Here is a 24619-nt window from a genome sequence, read left to right on the forward strand (position 1 = left end):
ATGCTGTCCATGACATACAGCGAGAGTCTGCGGAGCGTAAGCAGCAGATGCCACTCAGACTGGACCCTGCATCCAGTCCGCCAGACAGACACCCTGGAGCTTCAGCGGCTGAGGGAGGTGCGGGCAGCCGCCCAGGCCAGGAACATGGAGAGCTTCCTCCAAATGCACGGTCTTTCCCTGGACGGCTGCACCGCCCAGCGCACAGGGATGAAGTATCGGTAAGGGCTGGGCTGGAGACAGGGGTGGGCAAGGAGTCCTCAGGACATCTGAGGAGCACCGTGCTGCAGGAGAGGGGCACGGCTCTGGAAGCACTGGCCACAGCTTTGTTGTGACTCGCCGTGAATATTTTCAGTTTGGAAGTCTTCAGAGAGGTGCCTCGGAGAGTGAACGCCTGCTGCAGTGCTAGCTGTCTGGAAGTAAGCATTGCTGGGCTTGGAGTTTTGTCTGAGTGTCTCCGGGCGGGAAACCTTGCTGAGCAGATAAAGGCTGTATCATTTGTCTCTGGCAACTTCACTGGGACAAATTAGCCACTAGAGGTTGGCTGAGCACAAATTAGTGAGAACACTTCATTGGGGGTGGAGAGACGGTTCAGCAGATAAAGGCACTGCTGTTCTTACCAAATACCTGAGTTCAGCTTCCAACACCAAAGTAGGGCAGTTCACAACTACCTGTAACTCTGCTAGAACATCTGCCACCTGCTGGCCTCTATAAGTACTGCACACATACAATTACAAATAAAGTAAATATTCTTAAAAATGAGACTGGAGAGGTGGTTCAGAAGTTACAGACACTGGCTGCTCTTGCAAAGGACTGGAATTTGGTTCCCGGCACCCACATAGTGGCTCATTACCATCCGTAACTCCAGTTCCTAGGAATTCAGTGCCCCCTTCTGACCTCTACAGGCAAAACATGCAAACACATAAAATAAATGAATCTTTAAAAATGTAAAGGAAAATACTTCAACTCACCCTCTCTAATACAAACCCACTCTGGGAAGAAAAATCCATGTCATATTCTCTGAACAAAGAAATGTGTCCTTCACTTACCAAAATTGAGCTGTATCTATGATACGTGGTTTTCAGCAGGTCTCCTCAGAATTGGCTGCATCCAACTGTAACTATGGCAACAAAGGCTGTGGAGTAAAGGGTCAGTCTGTCTCAATGGCCTGAAAATAGGATAAGTTTTCTTAGACTCCCAGAAGAACCTTTCTGCACTCACCCCCCCGGATTCAGCACCCAGGACAGCTCCTAGACACAGCGATGGCAGGACAATCGGCAGCCCTGTTTACAAACACTTGGAGATTGCATTTGTGCGCCTTTCCTGTCTGTAAGCTCCAGAGCCAGTTGGTCAAAGGGGACTGTCTCCTCCAGTCCTTGTAGGACAGCCAGTGTTGCAAACAAAAATACAGGCTGCCCATCCAGTTAGCATCTCAGGTAGACAGCAAGTATGTATTTTCATAGCAGTATGTCCCCTGCAATAGTTGGCATATACTTATAATTAAAAGTTACATGCCTATCTGAGGTTCAAGTCTTCTGTTTTAGCCCCAGGGTTTGGCTGCTCTCTGTGAGTGGAGGTCAGGACTTCTCTTGTGTCCTCCTCTCTTGTGAAAAATGTGTTTGGTTTATTCGGACTGTTGTTGTGGTTTAAAGAGACAAAGCACTTCCGGTGGAGCCTGAGACAGCACGGTCTTGAAGTTTGTGTATTCTGAGTCAGCTATGAGTGAATGACCTTTGGTCAGTCCAGTGGCCAAGGCTGGGCTTGTGATGGTATAGAAAACGCTCAGGGAGAGAGACCCTAAGCCTTGTTTGTTTCTCGTTAACTGCTCATGGGAACCTGGCGTGTACTCAGTGAACACTTACTGAGAGGATGTTGCCACTAGATCCTTGGCTGGACCCTGGAGATGCTGTAGGAACAGGAGGAGCAGGGGCCGCAACCTCGAGCCCACACATCTCGGGTGAGAGGGGAAGGAGAAATGAAATGACATCCCAAGATCCTTTTCAGTAACACCAGCCATCCTGAAACCGGAAAGTGCACGGGGGTGCGGGGGAGGCCGTGGCAGCCAAGCTGACCTGAGAAGGTGATGTGAAAGCTGAGTCCTGAACAGTCTGAGGGAGATCCCATCGGAAGACATGGTGGAGGGCCTTTCAGACACATCGCAGGGGATGAGAGAAGGGCTGGATGACTGGGGAGAGCTTGGGACGGACGGGATGGGGAGGGACTAGACCATGCCTTCCCAACTCTGAGGAACCAGCTCCCAGCGCTGTGGACAGTGATGATGGGCACGGTTTGCCTAATCATGTCTGGCAGCCGAATTGAATATAGGAGCTGAACCTCAGAAAATTACCTTATTTGGGTCACCTTATAGGGTCTTTCATCAGTGTGCTCAGGTGAAGGGATACAGGACACTAGAAGGCCCTGTGATCGATGCAAAAAACAGTAATATGCATGTAATCCAAGGAATGGCAGGGAGACCCAGGGAGGCACACTCAGCCCAGAAGCTGAGGCACGCTATTGACTAACGCCTTTGGAGGGCACACAGCCCTGCCGGCTCCTGCCTGCCAGCCGCAGGCCTCTCGCAGGCCTCCAGACTGTGAGAGTAGTCAGTCCCTGTTGATGGTTAGCTTGTTGGTGAGTCTCTGCTGTGTGAGCCCCAGGAAGCTAGCAAAGATGGGATGTTATGTCTCTCTGCCTGAGGCTCCAAAAATAGTGTTCAGGCTGCACCTGGGTCTAGACCACCGTGGGGCTGACGTCCTGGGGGGGGGGGGAGCAAGCCCACTCTCCAAGGAGGTAGGAGACTGGAAGACAATTCTCCCCCGGGAAGGGTGAGGGTTGTCTCACCCCCAGGACCCTGATGTGTCTGGTGGCTTCGATGTCACTGCCCTCAAATGAGGTGGCTGTGCTGGCGTTCACTGAAGATCCTAGCAGACTGTCAACACGAGCTGAAGTCATCTGAGAGGAGGGAACCTTGTTAGACCTGAGAAAAAAACATTTCCACCGTTGTCTGATTAGACAAAGCTGTGCTTAAAATTGCACAAGGGACTGGCCAGATGACAGTGTCCCCTAAGTCAAGGTTTCGGAGAGCAGCCTCTCACCTGCTTTTGAGGTCCTTTGTTTTTGGAGAAAGGTTAGGGTTGATGAAATAAGCTGTCAAGATGATTGTTGTCACCTGAACAGAGGAGTGGTGGACTTGGGGCTCGGGGTTATCTGTAGGGTCGGTAAGTGCAAGAATATGTCATGTGGAAGGGGAGCCATTACAGGTGTTCTGGAGTTTAGCAAGGTAAGGGAGTGGGTATACATTACTGGGTTACAAGTTCAGCATAGGTTGAAAAATGTGGGGTGCAGGATTCCTTCGACTTAAGAAAACAGAAAGCTATTCTTGTAAGATATGGAGACTTAATAACAATGTGTAACAATGTGACTCAACAACAATGTCTGTTTTGGTTTCACAACCACAAATAAAAAAATGCCTCCAGCTAACTGGCCGTGGTGGTGCACCCCTTAAATCCCAGCACTTGGGAGGCAAAGGCAGATCTCTTGAGTTCAGGGCTAGCCTGGTCTGCAGCTGTTTCAGGGCTGCCATGGCTACACAGAGAAAAACCCTTTGGGGGTGTGGGGGAGTGTCATAAGATCAAGCTGTAGGCAAGCCTGTAGGGCATTTTCTTAAATAGTGATTGATGTGGGGGGGCCCAACCCATTGTTGGTGGGGCCACCTCTGGGCTAGTGGTCCTGGGTTCTATAAGAAAGCAGGCTGAGCAAGCCATGAGGAGCAAGTCAGTAAGCAGCACCCTCCATGACCTCTGCATCAGCTCCTGCCTCCAGGTTCCTGCCCTGTTAAATTCCTGCCCTGACTGCCTTTGGTGATGAACAGCAATGTGGACGTGTAAGCTGAATAAACCCTTTCCTCCCCAGCTTGCTCTTTGGCCATGGTGTTTCATCAACACGTTGAAGTTGTAGGATGCCACTGGGCATCCTTCTATGTTGGCGACCACCTTGGGACTCAGTTAAGCCTGAACTTAAATATTAACATAAAAAGACAAACTCTGTGTGACCTCAAGCAAGCCACTTGAAAATGGCCTCACCATTTGAAAGCAGAACTAGAGTCGCAGCCTCAGAGTTGTCCCTGAGCGTTCTGTGAGGTAATAAAGTCACCATAACTCCAGGCCTGGCTACTAGTGGGAGAGAAACTGGAGTCTATTCCTACCTCAAGGACTTTTTGTCTTCCAGAACCTTCCACTTCCAATAGCCTTGGGTTTGATCCCTATCCCCAGGAGTTATTTAAGTACTAGAGTGTGCAGTTCAATGGTTTTTGTGTACTTGTAGACTTGTGCAGAAATTTACCATGAGCCGACTGGAGAGATGGCTCAGAAGGTCAAGGGACCTGCCGCACTAGCCTGGTGACATGAGTTCAATTCCCCAAACCCATGTAAAGATGGACAGAAAGAATAAATGCCGTGGAAGTTGTCCTCTGATCTCCACACATACACTCACATGCCCACAAACAATAATAATAATGAGAATATAAAGTGAGGATCTGGTGTGTTTCCGCCAACAACTCATTGCTGTGTTCCTTGTTCTGTCTTACTCCCCTCCCACCCGGCAACCGTCAGTCCACCTTGTGGGTTTTCCCGTTTTTAGCCTCTGGTTGAAAGGAATGAGAGGGGTGTGGCCTTTTACAATCTGCTTCTTTGCTTAGCAGCATGGGGGTTCGTTCCTCCATGTAGCATGTATCCGAATTTCTTTTGATGGCCGAACGATATCCCGTCATGTGATGAACATGTAGTTCAGCGTTCGGTGGGTCGTGGGCATTGGAGTTGTTCCCATTCTTTGACTATGGTGAAAAACGTTACCGTGGGCACTTACGTTCACGTCTTGGCAGACTCGTATGACTTGCGTCCTCTGTGAACGTACTTGGGATGGGTGCCCTGCTTCTGCCATGACTGACTCTTCTGGCTTCCTCCCCCCACCCCCCGGCTGTTTATGGGATATCGTGTGGTTAAGCGTGACTCTGGGGGAGCACTGAGGCGCAGCTCTTGTGAGACGCCATGGTTTGCCAGCACAGAGAATTGCATAAAGAATGGCGCTGGACTCCTGCTAGACCAGATGTGTGGCTCAAAGCTCCTGCTTACCCACAGCCGTGACTGGAGAGGTGGTCAGTGGTTAGAAGTGCACACTGCTCCCGCAGTGGACCCAAATTTGATTTTCAGTGCCCACATCAGGTGGTTCACAACCACCTGGAACTTCAACTCTGGCTACCCCATGTTCTCTCTGGCCTCTCACGACACCTACACACACACACACACACACACACACACACATACCCACATACAGACACACAAGTACACATAATTAAAAATAAAAATAAGTTGTTAAAAAAACCATAGTCTCCAGGGCCCACTGCAGGTCCAGGAGGTCTCAGGACTCCTCATTTGTAACAGACTCTTCTCAGGTCCTGACTGGATGCTGTTTGCTGAGTGTTGTGCAGGCTGCTCTGTGCAAGCACCCAGCAGAGCTCAAAGCTGTAAGGAACAAGGTACACAAAGAAGGGGAGCACCCAGCAGAGCTCAAAGCTGTAAGGAACAAGGTACACAAAGAAGGGAGTGTGTTTAAAGATTCCATGAGTTATTGGCCAGAGTTAAGTTTCATTTTTCCATTTGGGCTTAGGCTTTGCATATTCAAAGGAGGCTGCAATACCAAGATCTGTCCCTGTTAAATCCAGAGAAAGAGATGGGGGTTGGGGTGGGGACGGGAGGGGGAGAGCAGGCTTTACCTTCTGAAGCCTCTTCAGCAGCCGTGTGCTCCATGAAGGGCCAGGGCTGTTCTCTGTGAGTCCGGGGATCCAGACTTCAGAAGAAACCTATCTGCCCTTCTCCCAACCCCCATCCCCTTCCACCCAATTTGCTTGGGAAGGGACCCAGCCTATCTGGAGCCCAGAGCCTCAGGCCAGCAAACCCTGCAGCCTAAGTGAGCTGCTGGCAGTGGGAAACAGCTATGCCTGTAGTGGCTTCTCTAAGTGGCGCCTGGGTGACCTTCCAGAACATCTTTGGTAAGGACACCAACTCTACCCTCCCACCCTCTGTGCCCACTGGGCCCTCCCTTTGCATTAGGCCTGAGCTCATGGGGACTGGAGGTTTTGCTGGCCTGTGGAGAGAGTGTTACGGGGAGGGGAGCCACACCATTGGGCCTGTGGCTGACTCTCATTTGTTTGCTTGCTTGCTTTGCTTGTTGGTTTGATCCTGAGCAGTTAAACCAGGATCAGGCTCGGGGTGTTTTGCCTAGAAGGCCTGACCTAGAACACGTCTTCAGATCTTTATTCCTGAGGATAGTGAAGTCAGAGGCTCTGCCCAGTGAGCTCGAGATGTCATTCTTGAGGTCTGTGCCCAGAGGCAGAGCGCGGGCTGGGAGATGGCTCAGTCGGTAGTGTTACTGCTACGAAAGTTAGGGGACCTGAGTTCAAATCCCCAGAAGCTACATACTACACTAGGTTCGCTGGTGTGCACACCAGTGCTTGGGGAAGGAGGTCAGAGACAGGTGGATCCCTGAGATGTACTAGCTGGCCAGCCTGACCCAATCAGTGACCTCCAGGTTCAGTGAGAGATCTTTCTTATGCTGAGGGTGGGTGCAGGGGGGAGGGGCCTAGGCCATTCATTCACTCACTCATTCATTCATTCATTCATTCCAGAAGCACTCATGGGTACCTGCTGTGGGATGCTAAGCCTTACTCGTGTGCTTCACAGGTCCTTTGTCCTTTGACCTGGCTTCTTTACTTGATCAGCCTGTCAGAGTGGACACTTTCCCCCCTTCTTTCCTGGTGGCTTGTCCCTGAGCAGGTAGAGATGAGTACTGGCTCCAGGGAGCCCCGGACCCACACCCTCCAGCCAGTAGTGCCTGCTTAGGCTTGGGGCTGCAGGTCAGCCTGGATCAGCCAGCGCCAGGCCCCAGGGACCAGCAGGGAAGGGGCGGCTGTGCATCCTGCGTCATGAATAATGACTCCACTCTCCAGCACCGCCTGCCTGCGCCTCTCACTGGCCACTCACTGGCTCAGCAGGAGCCTCTGACACCCCGTGTGCAGATCCAGGAGGCACCGAGAGAAGCAGCTGCTGCCTGAGACCCCTGAGCTGCCACCCCAGGAGAGCGTAGCCACAGTAACCCTGCTTAACCCCAGGTTGCCACCCCAAGGAGTACATCCCACATCGAGGTCATGAAGAAGCGACTTCACTCCTGGTAGAGGGAAGCAACTGTGCCCAGCCCAGCAGAGAACTCTGGAGACTACTGGGGACGTGGAACAGCCAGGGCCAGAGCAGGAGGCGCAGGGAAACTCAAGTGGAGATGGGGGAGATGGGAGAAGGGAGTACACATGGCTCCTCCCTGCCGGACCTCCAACACCCCCCTCAACCTTCGACTCCTCTCGGATAAGGTCTTGTCTAGCATCATCTAGAAATTTGATGCCCTCCGCTCGGCTGCACAGGCAGGTCCTCTGCTGCCCTCAGAAATCCTTGCTCTGAGAGAACGCCCCGCCACTTCCTCACCTTCTGGGGTAAAGTCTCATCGGAAGCAGAGAGGAGGGCTCCTAAGAGGCTGGTGACATCGGAATCCAGCAGCGGCTGAGCCCGCACTCAACATGCAGGTATCTTTCGTGTGTTCAGAGCACAGCCTCAAGAGCCGTGGCCCCGAAGATCGGCTGGGTCGCTCGGCAGCCAGCAGCCCCAGCCCGGGCACCCGTGGACGCTTCCGTGCTGTGGCTATGGTGGCCCGGAGCCTGGGACAGCTGTCGGGGCAGAGTGCCTCAAACAGCAAGGACACCAGCTTGAAGCAGCCAGGGATGAGATATAGGTAGGCAGAGCAGTCAGTTCTGTGGGGTGGGGACTGACTGGGTTTCTCACCTTCCTGCAGACCTCGGCTTGGCAGCCGGGGCAGTTTGTGCTGAGGGCCTCTTAGTACCTGGTAGACTTGCTAAAAAGTAAGTTGAGACTTGATCAACCCCAAATCTTTTCTCCTTGGCCTCAGGTGAAGGCCTCTTCTTCCTCTTCCCCTTCTTCCCCCTTCTCCTCCTCCTTCTCCTGTTTCCTTTCTGGAGCTCCACCACAGTAGTAAATCTCATCAAAGTTCACTGCCTGTTCTTCCTGAAGAGCATCAGCCACAAGCCCCTGCCACCTCCTCCCCTAAGATCACAGGTCCCAGAAAATGCCCTGAAAGGAGTAGGTAGCTGAGTGCTTTACAGCACTGACCGGCTGCCACACTGCCGTACTAGTGTTAGTGTGATGGAGGAGCACCACCAGGGAAATGAGCAAACCTTTCTGGGGGCCAGACCAACCTCCTCCATCAGGGATTCTGGTATGAGAGGGTTCTAGGTGGATTGCGCTGTGGGCAGCCCAGACTCTCAGCTTATTTCTCTCCATGCTTTGGGGGCTGCCTCTTCCCTCCTCGTCCTGTGTTAGGTCAGTAGGATGTGGGGAGCATCGAGGTGTCCACGGCCTTTTTCTTCTTCCCACCTCTGTGGTCCGCCTGGAGCTGGCTGTGGAGCTCCCACAGTGGGAAGGAAGGGCCCGGCCTCATAGGAAGGCCAGGGGGCTGATCTTCTCCCTCCCATGTAAGACTGGGAGCCAAAGGGTCTGAGCTCTGAAGAAAGGGGATGGGGGTCTTTCTACACAGGGTCTCCAGGGAAAGGGATCTTCCCTGGGTTTGTGCAGGCTGAACAGGTCAAGGAAGCCCTCTGGGCCCCAGGCAGCCCACTGGGGAAGTCTTCTTCCTCAGAGCAGGAGTCAGCGGCTTCCTGGTGACCTCACGCGGTACAAACACAGGTGATCCTTGCAGAGTACAGGAGGTTCGGCTGAGTCTGTGGCTGGTGCTACGACAGGCAGTTTAAACCGCCCCAGTGCCAGCACTCAGGGGGTAGGCCAGATGTAAAGGAGTCACAACCCAGAGGTCCCATCATGGTACATGCTGGCCCAAGGCTAGGGTCCTGCATATGCTCATCCCCTGGCCTCCCAGGTCCCCAGGATGTCGGTTAGGTGGTCTTCAGCAAACCTCTTGGGTAAAGAACTCGTTTTCCATCCTCTAAGCTTGATGGGGCAATCAGAATGGAATTCTCTGTCCTAGAATCTCTGTTTCAGTGGCCATTAAAAGCTAGGACTAAGTAGAAATATCTGTGTATGTATGCATGTGTGGGTGCATATGTATGTACATTTGTGTGTACATATGTATATATGTATATACATGTATATATATGCACGTATATATGTATGTACATATGCATGAATGTACATGTGTATATATGTGTATATGCCTTTCATCTGAGACCCTTCCTGAAGCATGCCAGCCATCCTGGCAGGAATCTGCTGGCCAGGCGTCTGCACTTGCCTGGTCAAGGCGATGTCTGAGAGGCCTCATTAGCCCAGAACTCAGGAGACATAACACCAGTGAGAAAGGCTTAGGGACTTGGACCAATTATTTTATAATCACATCAAGTTTTAATTAACGGGAGGAAACACATGGCTTATTTTTGTGTTCTGATGTTTTTGCATGACGGCGTAGTAACTGCCACCATGCAAGCCTGGTGCAGTGACGCTCCTGCCCCCCCCCACCCCACCCCACCCCTGCTCACCAGCCCTACATATACAGCTGTCAGCCTCGAGGTGAACTGTCCCCTCTTATTCCTTCTCCAGAAGCCTGGCAGCAGATGGCAGAACCAATACCATCATTTAGCGGGGAACAAGTTGAGCATGGTAACTGCAGCATGAAGCAAAGCCCCAGTTTTTTATTTATTTATTTTTAAGTATCCCTAAAAGCAGTAGATGAGGACCCAGAGACATACTCCCAGATCCCCAGCCAGGACGAGGAAAAGAAGCCATTGTGGGAAGTTCATCCGTTTCTTGGTGAGACGTAAGAGAATGGTTTCTTAATGTGCTGCCCAAAACTGTCAGGCGACAGGTGCCTGCTCTTCAGCCTCGGGCACAGGTGGGCTCGGCTGCCTGTTTCCAAAGCTGGTCTTTCTCCCAGAACAGTGTTTTCCAGTGTGTAAGGACTTCAGTGTGAATTCCGGCTCCAGCAGCATGCTGATAATGGGTTTACAGATGAAAACTTTGTAGTCACACGTGAAGATGTTTGGCAGAAATGGGGATACAGACAACCCCCTGAATGCCTAGGTTTATCTGGGGGCGGCGGGGGCTGGTGTCCAGGGTTTGATAAACCCCACAATGGTACAAATAGATCTTTATCTGCTTCTCTACGTGTTCTGTGACCCAACAGCTGCTGTGTAGGCTGGGCTGGGTTGGGTTGGTTTGGTTGTTTGGTTGGTTTTGTCAGTGTGACACAGGATAGGGTCATCTAGGAAGAAGGAACTCTGATTGAGAAAGCGTCTCCACCAGTTTGGCCCGTGGGCATCCTGAAGTGCATTTTCATAACTGACACAGGAGGGCCCAGCTCACTGTGGGCAGCGCCATCCCTGGACAGGTGGTCCTGGGTTGTATTAAAAAAAGAAGCTGAGGGCTGGAGAGATGGCTCAGCAGTTAAGGGCACTGACTGCTCTTCTGGAAGTCATGAGTTCAAATCCCAGCAACCACATGGTGGCTCACAACCATCTTTAATGGGATCCGATGACCTCTTCTGGTGTGTCTGAAGACAGATACAGTGTACTCATATAGATAAAATAAATATTAAAGAGAGGAGAGAGAGAGAGAGAGAGAGAGAGAGAGAGAGAGAGAGAGAGCGCTGAGCAGCACTCCTGCTTCTATCTCCACCCTCGGGGTCCTGCCTCAGCTTCTCTCAGTCGACTGTGGCCAGCGATAAGTGAGCTAAAATAGACCCATGCTCACCAACAACAGAAACCTAACTAAGGCAGCCGTCAGTCTTCAGTCGCCATGACCACTGTGCCCCTTGGTCACATCCTACTACAAATTATTCTCTGTCCAGCACAAGGGAAGTTTACTGAATTGCTCAAGATCTGGCCCCTATAGAATCTATATGTGATGTAAGCCGGCCTTTCAGGCTAGCTCCAGACATCTGCGTCTCTGGGTTGACTGATGCTTGTGAACACTGTTGGAGGAACTGAATCCCTGGTTTGCAAGGGAGACGCCCAGAAACATAACTTCTCTTTTTAATATAGAAATATTAATGCCTATTCTGTTTGGGGGGTTGGGGGTTCTTTTGTCTTGCCGTTTTGGTTTTTTGAGACAGGGTCTTGCTATGCAGCCCAGGATGGTTTCAAACTCTCAGCAATCCTCCTGCTTCAGATTTCCAAATACTGGGACCAGAACAGGCACATGTCCTTAATCCCAGCACTTGGGAGTCAGAGGCAGGTGGATCTCTGTGAATTTAAGGCTGGATTGGCCTACACAGTGAGTTCCAAGACAGCCAGAGATACATAATAGAAAGACTCTGTCTCAAAAAAAAATGCTAAGACCACAGATATGTGCCACCATGCCTAGTTTATCAGTGCCTGCATGATGTGTTCATTATTGGTTTGTACAAACAGAAGGCTTCTCACTCTCATGTGTCACATACTCTCTGTCTTGGGCATCTGCTTCTTTGGGAAACAAAATACATATGTGTCGATGTCCTGTGATGTCCTGTGCCTGGGCACCGGGCCTGTGAATTCTGTCATCCATCCTCACTGCAGTCAGCATCCTTGCTGAAAGTATCCGGCTGGTCCTGGGAGCTGCTGGCCCCTGGAAGCAGCCAGCGCCCACAGGGGAGTTGGGTCCAGCCCTGGAAGGGGAAGGGCCCAGGGATAGCTGTGACATCCCTGCCTCTTTTCAACCTTATCATCTGGTCAGATTGTCTCTCACACACAGGGCAGGAGGGAACTCACATGGAGAACCATAGTGGGGAGCTTGAGCTGGCGGCCAAAGGGGACCCCGTTCTCTACTTCCTGGGATGATCTCAGTGTGTGCTGTGTGTTAGAGAATCATCAGACCTGCAATGCAGCTGACAGAATACTTAAGAGCCCCTGATCTGCTGTCAATACTGGGATTGCGGGAGGGGAGGGAGGCTGGCCTGTACAGGGACAGACAGGTGGGCCAGTCTCTGATAGAAGTCTGTTACGCTCTCCAGTCTCCTAAGGATATTAACGGTAAGCCTGTCTGTGTGCTAAGATGTGTCCTACCAGGTCTGTACCTCAGTGGGCCATGCGTGATTATTTCATGGGCCGGCCTGTGTTAGATGACAGCCACCCTGCTGGAGATTAGCGGTGCTACCCAAACCACTAGCCTTTGAAATGTTAAAGGTCAAAGGTCAGCTTTGTAGCCCGGATGAGACAGGGCTAACCTCATGTCTCTGTTCAGAGAGAAGGACAAACAGAACTCTCTCTTAATAATGGAGGTCACGAGTGTGGCTTCTGGGGAGGAGAACTCACCTCACAGTCTGTCCATCAAAACAGCCGTCCTTACTGCCATCTGTCCTGGAGACAGCTCTGCAACCCTCTGCTCTCCTGTGTGAGCCCAGGGTGGGCCTGGGGAGCAACTGGCATGTCACCCCCCAGGGCAGGCCAGAAGGGGCCTCCCTCACATGGCTCTCTGTGCCTTTCAGAAAACGTTTTGGCTGGGCGAGAGCAGGCAACAGTCTGATGCTGTGCTAAAGCTTGGCTGGAGGCCTGCTGCCTGGGCCAAGGTCTGACCCAATCTTTCTTTTTCAGAAATCTGGGCAAATCTGGCCTTCGGGTCTCCTGCCTGGGGCTTGGTAAGTATGGGAACCCCTCATGAACAAGGATATGGGGCTTCAGGAGGGCCAGCCCCACCCTTAATAAGAGCTACACTGAGAACCTATGCTTCTGAGAGATTAGGTTACCATGGCAGCCAGCGGGCAAGAAGGGACAGCCACAGCCTTAGCACAGGAGGCCAGGGAGACCAGGAGAACCCTGCGAGGCCTTTGCACCCAGCCCTTCACCTCAACACAGAAGTCAGGGCAGCCCCTAACCATCCCCGGGCCAGGAAGCTTTCTTTCTGGCTTGTAAGCCTGATTTCAGAGAGACGATCTCCAGGAAAGACCACTGGGTCTTGCCGTGTTACATCTCCAGATGTAAACTTTGTCCTCTGAGTCTTGATGCCCTCCACCTCCAAGGTAAAAACACTCTTTAACCCTCTCTCCTGAACAGCCACCTCTAGCCCTTTCCAAGAAGGGCCTGTCACTAGGGACATAGTCTCCTTGCCTCATTCTGCTCTCTGGGGCAGCTCCACACTGGCCCCACGTTCAAGACAGTCCCCTATCTCAGCCCTCCAAGTGCCCCACACATGGCTCCATATGAACATTTAGGAGGCCACAGCCCTTCTAGGCCTACAGACAAGCTACTGCTCCCTGTATCTGGAGACACCCCAGAGGGAAAGCACCCACATACCCAGGATATGCTCGACACATAGCCGTGGGTGGCCTGTGGCTGTCCTCTACACTTCAGAGTCTGAATACTCACCCATGAGACAGCTCTGGGCCACTGTCAGATTATCTCACCTGAGCCTATGTGTCTCCTTTCAGGAACATGGGTGACCTTCGGGGGCCAGATCACGGATGAGGTAAGACAGCTCCCTCAGCCCCAAGGCACATGGTTAAGTCCCCACCAGGGACTATGTGTGCTCAGGGAAGACACTGTGGCAGCCTCTTTCTCTCTGTTGGGGGCACCCTGCCCCAGTGGCTAAGAAAGCCAAGGAATAGAGGGTAGAAACCATGTGTACCTGGTGGCACTCCCTAGCACGTCCTCGGCTCCTGGGAACCCAGGATTCTCCTGAGCACCTACACCTGAGCAGCCAAAGATCCCGTGTTTTCCAAGTGATAAAGCCGGATGCAGATCTGACCTGCACGAAGTATGCCACTTGGGTGGCCCATCCGTTTGTGTCTGTTACGGGAATGCAGACTTCCTGCAAGCTGGAGAACCCGCATAGGCTGCGGGCCCACTATGTTCCTGACTGGGAACCGCTATCTTCTGGGGCTAAGCTGCTATGGGGACACAAGGTGACACTAAGAAACAGCAGATCCACATGCTGCTGGCATCACAGGGCCTGTCAGGAGGGAATGTTCGCTTCCAGACAGTGGGAGAGGCTAGAAAGGAGAGCTCCGGGCATCTGCACCAACTCAGCCCTCGCGTTCACCCGATTTGCTGTAGAAAGGTTTGTGTTTAAAAATTAATAAGTGAGTTTATTTGAGACCTTGTTAGCTGCGATTGCTTCGTTTTCAGGGGAGACTTGGCTTCCATCGTGATTTAAGTGCAGTGTGCGGTTTTGTTCTTTATTTTTATAGCAGTAGATGGTCATTGAACTGTTCGTCCTGGGCGCTGAGGCTGCTGGGTAGGAGGGTGCTGTCTCAGGGTGAGTCTGGAACTTCTAAGGTGAACTCTGGTCCCCAGAGCTTGGAGTAGGAATTGGAGCCATGGGACACGTGTGGTTTGTCTCAGATAAGTCTGACTCAGTCTGGTCCCCCTTCCGTGTGGCTGTGACATAGGAGATGGCATTGCACTGTTCTCAGCACTAACTATAGGGCGTGGCGTCCTTGTGGACATGTGACTCCATCATGAAAAGGTCCGTGGCCCGAAAGAGTGTAGATGGATGAATCTCAGATGGCAGTTCCCGCTGGCTCTGTCCCCACCATGTCTCAGTGGAGGTCAGGGTGACAGGGATAAAGATGCTGGAGGTCATACCTCGATGAGGATCAGAAGGCTAACAGATGACAGTCGAGATTCTGGAAGGATACAGCAGTCAAAAACGACCTAGTGAAGGAACAAGAAGAATTTCCGTGTTACATCCCATAGATTGTATTTAAAAAAAAAAAAAAAAGCAATACGCCAAATGTTAGGGACCCCTGGCTGCATCAGGTAAGGAGGGCAGAGTGTTTATTCTCTGCCTGTTTGGTCAGACTATTGTGGACTGCTTTTCCCCCACTTGGAGGACTTTTGGTTAAATGTTTGAAACGTAAAATTTACCATGTTAGAACTGGAGAGGGCTCAGCCAGAGAAGCATTTACCAGCGAGTTGAATCGCCAGAACTAATGAAAGGGGGGTGGAGGGAATGGCAGTGTGTACTTGAAATCCCAGCACTGGAAACATAGACCCGGAGGGTCTCTGGGGCTCACTGGCCAGCCTAAGTGGGACCTGAAGGACAAATGGGAGGTTCAGATGATGGACAGTTGGATGGTAGTGGAAGGAATAACAGCCAAGGTTGACCTGTAGCCCTGAAACTACGTGCACGCACACACACACATGTGCACACGCGCGCACACACACATGACTGCTTTAATCATCTTGAGAGTCCAGTTAGTTAGGTGTCTTCATGTTGCCAGGTAACTTCTATTTCCAAACAGAAACTTCACACCTTTCAGTGGTAACGCACCCGTCCCCTTCCCTGCTAACCTCTAATCTACTTCCTGTCTCGATGTGTCTGAGGTCTCGGTTTTGTGTGTGTGTGTGTGTGTGTGTGTGTGTGTGTGTGTGTGTGTGTGTGTGAGTAAAGTTTTATCGGCACACGGCCGCACTCCCAGGTTGACACCAGTTTGGCTGCTTCTGCTGCAAGGACAAAGCTGAATGCTTGACGGATCCTCTGGCCTGCAATGTTTGAGACATTAAGCATCTGTCCCATCTGGGGACAGTTTGAGGGCTCCCGTGCTGGGACGTCACAGCAGCCATCCACGAGTGTCTGTGGAGCTGTTGTGCAGACATGCAAACATGAAGGTTCTGGGGAGGATGGTGGTGGTGGCTGCACAGGAGTGTGCGTGTGCCAGTGCTAGTGAACTGTCTGTTTAAAGATGGCAACAATTCTGGGCGGTGGTGGCGCACACGCCTTTAATCCCAGCACTCGGGAGGCAGAGGAGGCAGGCGGATTTCTGAGTTCAAGGCCAACGTGGTCTATAGATCGAGTTCCAGGACAGCCAGGGCTACACAGAGAAACCCTGTGCAAAACTGAATGAATGAATGAATGAATGAATGAATGAGATGGCAATGACTGCCACTGTCCTAACGCTTAGGAGGTTCAAGCAAGAAAAACCTGGGTTTAAGGGACATTCAGACTGTGTAGTGAGACCCTGTCTCAAAAAAAAGTTATTTTTTTTCAATTCTATTTATGTGTGTTGAGTGCTTCGCCTGCATGTATGTCTGTGCACCACATGCATACAGTAGCTGAGGAGACCAGAAGAGGGTGCCAGATCCCCTAAACTGGAGTTATAGGTGTTTGTAAGCTGACATGTGAGTGCTGGCAACCGACCCTGGGTTCTCTGTAAGAGCAACAAGTGCCATTAACCACTGAGCCACCCCCACCCCCAGGCCCCTCAGATGGTTTGAGCTTAGAGAGACAAGTTCCTCATATAGATATTAGTAAGGACATTTTTTAGAGAGTCTCGTGAACTCCCTGTCCTTGAACTTACTATGTAGCCAAAGACAATCTGAATTTATCCTCCTGCCTCCACCCCGAGTGTCCTCTCCCTGCCGAGCCACATTGCCAGCCCCATAAGTATATATTTAATATAAAGGGAACAAGTTAAGAAATGAGAAGGTTTTACCTGGTTTCCAGGAGGTGCTGTGTGTGCTGGGGCAACGTGCAGAGGGGCTACAGCCCCCTTCGTGTCAGGCAGAGGGGATAGGACAAAAATATATGTCTACCTGAAAAAGTCCCCCAAAGACGAAAATGCCAGTGCCCTCTCCTCTCAGAAGCCTTCCAGGGAAGCCATGTGTGCCCTATTGTCTTAGTTCACTGCTGTGAACAGACACCATGACCAAGGCAACTCTTATAAAGGACAACATTTAATTGGGGCTGGCTTACAGGTTCAGAGGTTTAGTCCATTATCATCAAGGCAGGAAGCATGGCAGCATCCAGGCAGGCATGGTGCAGGAGGAGCTGAGAGTTCTACATCTTCATCTGAAGGCTGCTAGCAGAATACTGGCTTCCAGGCAGCTAGGATGAGGGTCTTAAAGTCCACACCCACAGTGACACACCCACTCCAACAAGGTCACGCCCACTCCAACAAGGCCACACCCACTCCAACAAGGCCACATCTACCCCAACAAGGCCACACCCATTTCAACAAGGCCACACCCACTCCAACAAGGCCATACCCACTCCAGCAAGGCCACACCTACTCTAACAAGGCCACACCTACCCCAACAAGGCCACACCTACCCCAACAAGGCCACACCTACCCCAACAAGGCCACACCTCCTAATAGGGCCACTCCCTGGGCCAAGCATATACAAACCATCACACCTATCCAGTGGAATACAGCGTGCAGTGTCCTTCAGACATGGCTCTGGCTGGCTGGTGGGAAAGGTCATGCAAGGCAATAGAGCATCAGTGAGCAAGCCACACTTGCCCGTGCCTTGGTATCACAGAACAGTGCCCCGGTGTGCAGAGGTTCCTCAGCAGGTGGCTCTGGGGAGGAGGCTCAGCTGCATCAGACCCCCAGAGAACAATCATGCATCTGACATGCTCACACTTGGACCCCGCTGCAGCAGAAGAGACAGCAAGCCTCTCTGTGGGTGGATCTCCAGAGGCTCATGGCCTCATCACCTGGTCCTTCTGGCTCTCAGACCCCAGGGCCTATGGCTCAGCTTCAGGCTCTACACTATCTGCAAGTGTTTGAAAAGCAGGTTTCAGCGCAGCCTGGATCTCATAGCACCAAGTCCACCTTCCCATGAACACCAACCACTGGGCATGGATCTCTTCCCTAGTTGCTCTTCTCAGTATCTCACTCCCAGAGTCCCTCAGCACGCGTGCATGCTCACACACACACTAGAATGTCATCTCCTGAAACCACTGAATATCAGAGAACCAGGCAGGGGCTGGAGTCATCCAGCCACAGTGGACTGTCTGCGGAGGGAGGACTGGTACCTGAGCTGCAGTGAGTAGGTTTGGCCCTCAGCCGACTGCAACACTCTGCTATACTTTGGTGGGGGCCATCGATGACAGCTGTGCTCCCAGCTTCCTTTGCCACAGGCCCCTGCTGCTTACCATGGGACAAAGCTCACCCTTCGGGAAGCCCAAGGAGTAAGGTCTGGTCAGCAGTGAGATTGTTTGGGTGGCTAGGGTATTTGTTATCCAAGTCTCATATTGAAAGCACACCAGCCAAGGCCACGTAGCTCTCAGCTCCGCTGTGGAACGGCTGTGGGCCTTCTGTGGTTGGTATGCAGCCCTCCTGCAGCAGCCGGGAGAGGTTCAGTGAGGTAAATACACAGATAAATCCTTAAAAAATGGCAAGTGGCCATCCTACTAAGATTGACCGCTGGGCCCCATGACTGACGGCAAGGTGCTGCCAACCGTGCGTCTTCGGAGTTTTATCCTCACACAGTTCAGGAAGTAGGGAGTCTGAAGGTTTGGTCAGGACCTGGTCCCTCCAAAGGCATGGGGAGGGGTCTGCCCCTGTCTCTCAGCTTCTAGTGACATTTCTCGCCTCACAGGCATATGCCTGTAGGCACCACTGCATTACCTTGTAATCGTCTCTCCTAACATGCCAGTCACATTGGACGGCTTGGCTGGCCCTTCTGGAGGCAGTGATTGCATTCACAAAGACCTTACTCTCAGGTCAGGTCCCATCTTGAGGTTCTGGTTCACATGAGTTTTGGGGGGACACTATTCTGACAGCCAGAAAGCTGTTTCCCTCATCCATCTTACCGTGTTGGTGTTTCTGAAGGCTGTGTTGCCTCGCTGTGCTATGGCAGGGAGGGCAGAGGAGCCAGGAGAAGAGCCTAGGCCACAGGGCCGATGCTCGAGAACCTCCCCAGAGCTGACAAGACAGTGCTGCCCATGACAGCTCTGGCTTTATCATTTCAGATGGCAGAGCACCTAATGACCCTGGCTTACGATAACGGCATCAACCTGTTCGATACGGCGGAGGTGTACGCTGCTGGGAAGTATGTACTTTTCTCCCGGGAGAAGGTGGCACAGGGTACCGTGTCTCAAGTTCCCCGTCTCTCCTTCCTGGGTGCTCACAATAGTGTCTTCCACTCTGTCTTCTTCATAAAACTCTAAATGACCTTAGGAAATATTTTTGATGGGGCCTGACACAGATTGCTCAGGCAACTGGTTGCTTCTTAACCGCACCCCACCCCCAGCACCACCCCCAAGTGCCCAGGCACCAAGGTTTCCAAAGCACAGTACTGGGCTCGGGCTGAGATTTACTGTTGCCACTGTTGTCCCAGGCTGTGCTGGTGAGGTTTGGCCCCGTGAGCCTGACATTTTCACGTCTTAATGATGAAGTGTGCGCTGCAGGGCAGACAGCCCCTCTGATCTGGAGAGATCAGGCTCTGGCAAACTTCAGTGTGAAGGAAGCACTTCCATTTCTGACGATGAACTTTCCAACTCAATTATGCAAAGGCCCAGTGCCTTTCAGCCAGAGTCCTTGGCTTCGAGTTTAAAGGCGGGCTGTAATCAAATCATCCACTCTCCTGCACCACATTTCCAGGAGTCAGTTTTCGTGGGTGAAGTCATTCGCTGGCTCCCACTTGTCGCCCCTTTGGCCCACTCCAGTTAGGAACCAGCCAAGTTCCCATCAGCTGTGCTGGCTGCAGCCCTGACCCACTGTGTCCCATGGCCATGGGGCCAGCACCTGCTTCCCAGGCCTTGGGATATTACCTGCTGTCTGGAGACGGACCCGAAGCACCAATCATCAGGGACCCCAGCTGGACCACTGTTAAATCCGTAGCAAGGCCCTGGGGAGCTGACAGCTGCTCCCCCACCCCTTTAGCCCCTACCAGCAGCATGGTCTCCTCCCCTTCTCCAAACAGACAGCAGCTTCCAATCAAAGCAAGATGCTTTCCAGACAGACAGATGAGCTAAGCCAAGCGGCCAGAGGTTGGAGAGCCTGGTGCTGATGCCCAGCCTAAAGGCATCTGTCTCCCTGTCTCCTCCCTGGCCAGCGCCTGCCTGGGTTTTGCTGCCTAGGAGAGCAAACATAGATTCATGCCACCTCCTCCATCACCAGATGGCCCCACCACTGTGTAATCACAAACTCCGATCTGTTAGTGCCTTCACTCTGTTTAACTGGACACACAGAGCTGGCATGCTGGGGCAACCATGCTGTACACTGGGCATCCCTGGAGCCTCATGGGAACTCCCTGCTAGAAGCCAAGGCCTGGGGCAGACGCTTTCTGCTCTGCTTATACATTGCTTATGGAGCCCCCTGCCCTCAACTCTTCAGCCAGCCTCTAACTCCACAGCCCAGCCTGTAGCTAAGCCAGCCTGCTCACACCACAGAGATGCCTTAACACTAGCAGCCAATCTGAGACAAGCTGAGCAGTATGTCTTGGTGGCAGGCCAAGCTTCTCTGTCCAAGGGGCTAGCCATAGCTCCAGCAAGCAGTCAGCCAGGGCTGCCCCTCAGCGACCAAGGGTGAGCATACACATATCTTGCTGACAGTAATTTGTGCGTTTCTCGGTGACCTGCAGTATTTCTGTGCCCACATTCATAGCTTGCCGCCAGGACTGCAAGCAAGAGGCTTGGGTTAGCTACTCAGGCAGCCTCTTTATCATCTTCCTCCTCTCCTGGCCTTTTGTCTGACAAATTGGGAGACCAAGCAATGAAAGGAGGCCAGAGCTGATTAAATTCAGTGCGTCCTGACCATAAATGAGGGGTGTTCAGAATATATGCTAAACAGCTTGCAAATTAGAGCCCATTATTTCTGACTGGATGACTCAGCCGCTTTATAATTGGAATGTAGCACTGAGTTTGGATCGTTTTCCTTCTGTTGTTTTTTGCTTAGAAACATTTTGCTACAAGCAGAAAGTTCTTAAAAGTTAATCCGCACTGCTGTGCCAGGGGAGGCTGGAAGAGCCAGCTTGTGACCCCAGCTGGCCCCAGTTTGGAGCAGGACCCTGAGGCACGCCAAGAACAGGCAGTGGGCTGGATGGTTCTCTGTTGCTTTAAAGAGAGAAACGAGCTGCATGCGCATACTCATATGTGTGCACACGCACGCACCAAGAAGACAGGCACTCGCAAAGTAGGTAGACACACAGGCTTTGTTGGAAGCCCTGCGCTGGCCCCAGAAAGTGCATTCTCTCTGCACGGGGAGAACAGCCCTCGAGTATTGCTTACCTTTTGCAAACAGATTCACCTGTCACATGGTTACATTTTACCCATACACAGTGTCCAAGCATTTTCCCCAGTATATCTGCAGCTGGTAGAGGAAACAGTGTTCTGGAGACCCTTCCTTCCCAGCAAGTGCAAAAAGGTGCTGCCGCTGCTGCTAGACAAGACCTAGAGACACAGACCTTTGCATCCGGGGTCTAGCAGAGCCCCTGCTTCCACTCCTGGACAGTTGCAGGCCTCAGCCCTTCTGGAATGAGCTGCAGAGCCAAGGCCACATAGGCAGCCTAGTGTTCCAACCCCAGTGGTATTTTCGCAGAGGGGACCTGATGGCCCATTGTCATGGTGGGGCTGGGTTTGATTTTTTTTTTTCTTTCTATTATGCACTGATGAAATCCCATGTCTGCCTCTCCTTCTCTCTTGCTCTGCAGGGCTGAAGTGGTATTAGGAAACATCATTAAGAAGAAGGGATGGAGGTAATTATCCTGTTCTCTGTGGTCTGTCTTCAGGGCACACAGGGAAGGCTGGGGATGGGGGCAGGGATGCAGCGTAGGAGAGGCCAATGCATGCTGGGGTTCCTGGCTAGGGTGGGCAGGCCATCTGTCTGGGGCAAGCCTGGGCTTGGATAGCCCTGCAGTGAGAACCATGAGAGTCTGTGGATTGCTCTCTCCTGATTACCACAGCCCCTTGCATGCTTTTTTTTTTTTTTTTTTTTTTTTTGATTGCCTTTTATCGTTATATTTATTTATTTGCACACGGTGGGTACGTGGCACGTTGTACAAGCTCGGGGCATCGAGCTTGTCGGCACGTACCCTTCTTCGCTGAGCCAGACCGCCAGCCCCCTTTCTTCTTTTTCCTTCTCTTTATTTTTATGGACAAGATAATTAAGTATACTGCGAGGGCCAGTGCTAGGCGGGAACAAAAGTACTGCTGAGGGGTAGGAATGTTGGGAGAGTGCTTGCCAGCCATGGGTTCAATTCCCAGCACTGCATAAATGAGGCGGGGTGGTACAGGCACACTGTAATCCCAGCACTCAGGAGGTACGAAGCAAAATGATCAGCGATTCAAGGTCGCCTCAGCCACGTGAAACCCTGCCACGCACACAGAAAATACTGCCCGTGGCCTTCCTGTTCACTCGAAGCCTCGGGTCACACAGTTGTTACAGCAGAAAGGGAGGACTTCTCAGAACACAAGTAGCTCCTGCCCCTCCAGAGAGAGGCCTTCACACCACAGTGGGCGACATGCCAGCAGCTGAGGCTTGCGGTACCAGGGTTCATCGTGTCCCTAAGTAGGTGCACAGTTCAGTTCTTCGAGGCAAAGTGATTCTTCTTGTGATCGGTCCTAGCCCTCCCTAACACACACATACACACTCACACACACACACACACACACACACACACACCTTTGTCCTGCTTCACTCACAGAGATGCATGGGAAGGTCAGCCAAAATGAACTGCACATGCATTCCTGGGAGGCCTGGGCATGACAGGTTCACGTGAAGGCCTTTGACTCTCAGCTGGATCCCGTCTTTTCTGCCTTAGCCAAGGACCTTAGAGATCAATTCAACCTTCAGGACCTCGCTGTCCAGATCTGTAAAGGGACCAATGTGTGAATAGAGGGAGGCTGTCTGGACCTGAGAGTCGTCAAGCTAGCCTGGCAGGACTGTGCTAGACCTAAGGGTGGCAGGGTTCAGCCCAGCACCCAGCTGTATCACCTCCCCCCCGTGTTTAGAAGGTGATGGAGTTCAAAGGTAGCAAAATGGGAAACGTGTTAGTCACTGCTCCATCGCTGTGAGGAGACACTGAAAGCCCAGCACCCAGGCCGCAGTGTTGGGAGCTTGGCCACGTCTTTTAGTGGGGAGATCCAAACCCTGGCAAGAGCGTCACAATTCAGAAATCCCCATTCACATCGAGCTTGAGAGAGAGAGAGACAGAGACAGAGAGACACAGAGAGAAAAACCCCAGGTAAAAGCCGAGGGAAGGCCAGCCAGGTCCAGTAACACCCTCCTCTCTTCTACCCTGCAGACGGTCCAGCCTTGTCATCACCACCAAGATCTTCTGGGGTGGAAAGTAAGTGCGGGGCTGCAGGGCTCCCAGAGGTAACTACTCACCGCAGCCCAGCTCCTGCGTTTGCGTGCGAGGCTGGGCCCAGAGGGCCACACCGTAGTCTTGAGGAGGGAGGGCACATTGGCCTCTGCACAGCCACCCGCAGGCTGGCACCCATTCAAGTCTGGGGACCGCAGCCATTGACGTATTCCCAAACTGCAAGGAGCTTTGGCCAAGTTTGTCTGGTACTCAAATGCTGCCTAATTTTTACTATTTTTACTTACATGATGACATTGTAAACATTACAGAAACAGATAGTGACGAGCTATCTAGACCATCTTAAAGTCCCTGGGACACTCGTTCTATATCACTCGTTCTGCCTGTCTCCAGGTGTCCAAGTTTATATTCTCTGTAGGGCAGAGTTCATCTCATGAGGGTTGTAAGTATGATTTCTAGGCTGAGGAGGAGGCTCAGCTAGAAGAGTGTCTGCCAGGCATGCATGAGAGCCTGTGTGCTCCATCCTCAGATCCGACAAGCTAAGTGTACTGGCTCATGCCTGTAATTACAGCACTTCAGAGGCAGAGGAAGCAGAAACTGAAGGTCATCCATGGCCATGTAATAAATATGAGGCTAGCCTGGGACACATGAAGCCTTGTCTCAGAAAGAGGAAGGAAGGAAGGAAGGAAAGGAAGGAAGGAAGGAAGGAAGGAAGGAAGGAAGGAAGGAAGGAAGGAAGGAAAAAAAATTAAAAACATATATGACTCATTCTTAACTTTTAAAGAAAAATCTGTAACTGAGCTGTGACCCCGATACTTGGGAAGCTGAGACAGGAGGATTAAGAGTCTGAGGTGATGAGGATTTGAGGCTCATGGTGATGAGCTAAGTAGAGAGAAACTATCTCAAACAAACAAACAAACAAACAAAAAACCGTAAATGAATCCAAGCTGGTCAGAGAGGTGATACTGAAAACCAGAGCCCTCCTTGTCCCCACGCCGCCCTGGGAACAGCGTCTAGGAATCCACCTGAGCCTATGGCTGTCACCCACATTCGTTGAATTTCCTGACCAGCTTTTCTCCTGACATCGTATCATGAATATAATCCCCCAAACCAACTGCAACATCTCCCACCCTGTTGGTCTGTTTTTCAGAGCAGAGACCGAGAGAGGCCTCTCCCGGAAGCACATAATCGAAGGTGAGAAGGGACTCTAACCATGGTGTTCCCTGCACATGAATAAAGCTAAGAGTAGTAGCCCACCCTTTTCTTCAGCGATCCAGCCCAGACCTCAGCCCTCCTTTGACCATTCCCTTCTGCTCCAAAAAGATATGAGGTGGGGGGAGGGTTGAACCTGCAGGGGGGTGGGCGGACCCACTACTGAATAAAGGCTTCAATGAGCCTGGATGGAGCTGGCCAGATTTCAGGGCAGGCTGAGCGTGTGCTGGCCGATTGCTCTTGGGGGAGAGCCATCACTTCCCTGAGCTTGAGTCAAAGGGTCTAGAAAGCAGGCCTGTAAGGGCGTAGCTCCCCACCACCCGCCCCATTCAGGACTTCTGGGAATATCAGCCATGCAGCCCAGAGTGGAGGTGACTGGATAAA

The 24619-nt window shown here is 51.9% G+C and overlaps 1 protein-coding gene across 11 annotated transcripts in view; it reads left to right on the forward strand.

Annotated features, from left to right (window-relative positions):
* Positions 1-24619, forward strand: part of Kcnab2 (potassium voltage-gated channel subfamily A regulatory beta subunit 2) — an 85439-nt gene that overhangs the window by 50133 nt on the left and 10687 nt on the right. For 9 of the 11 annotated variants that reach the window (XM_076933642.1, XM_034502475.2, XM_034502478.3 and 6 more), the window contains 6 exons: positions 12629-12672; positions 13462-13499; positions 18732-18811; positions 21413-21457; positions 23006-23050; positions 24174-24217. In XM_076933642.1, the coding sequence (XP_076789757.1) occupies positions 12629-12672; positions 13462-13499; positions 18732-18811; positions 21413-21457; positions 23006-23050; positions 24174-24217 (296 nt within the window). Of the gene's footprint in view, positions 1-7052; positions 7831-12628; positions 12673-13461; positions 13500-18731; positions 18812-21412; positions 21458-23005; positions 23051-24173; positions 24218-24619 lie in introns of those variants that run through there. The other 2 variants (XM_034502473.2, XM_034502474.2) reach the window with 2 other exon arrangements.

This window comes from Arvicanthis niloticus, chromosome 5 (assembly GCF_011762505.2).
Source record: "Arvicanthis niloticus isolate mArvNil1 chromosome 5, mArvNil1.pat.X, whole genome shotgun sequence".
Lineage (NCBI taxonomy): Eukaryota > Metazoa > Chordata > Mammalia > Rodentia > Muridae > Arvicanthis > Arvicanthis niloticus.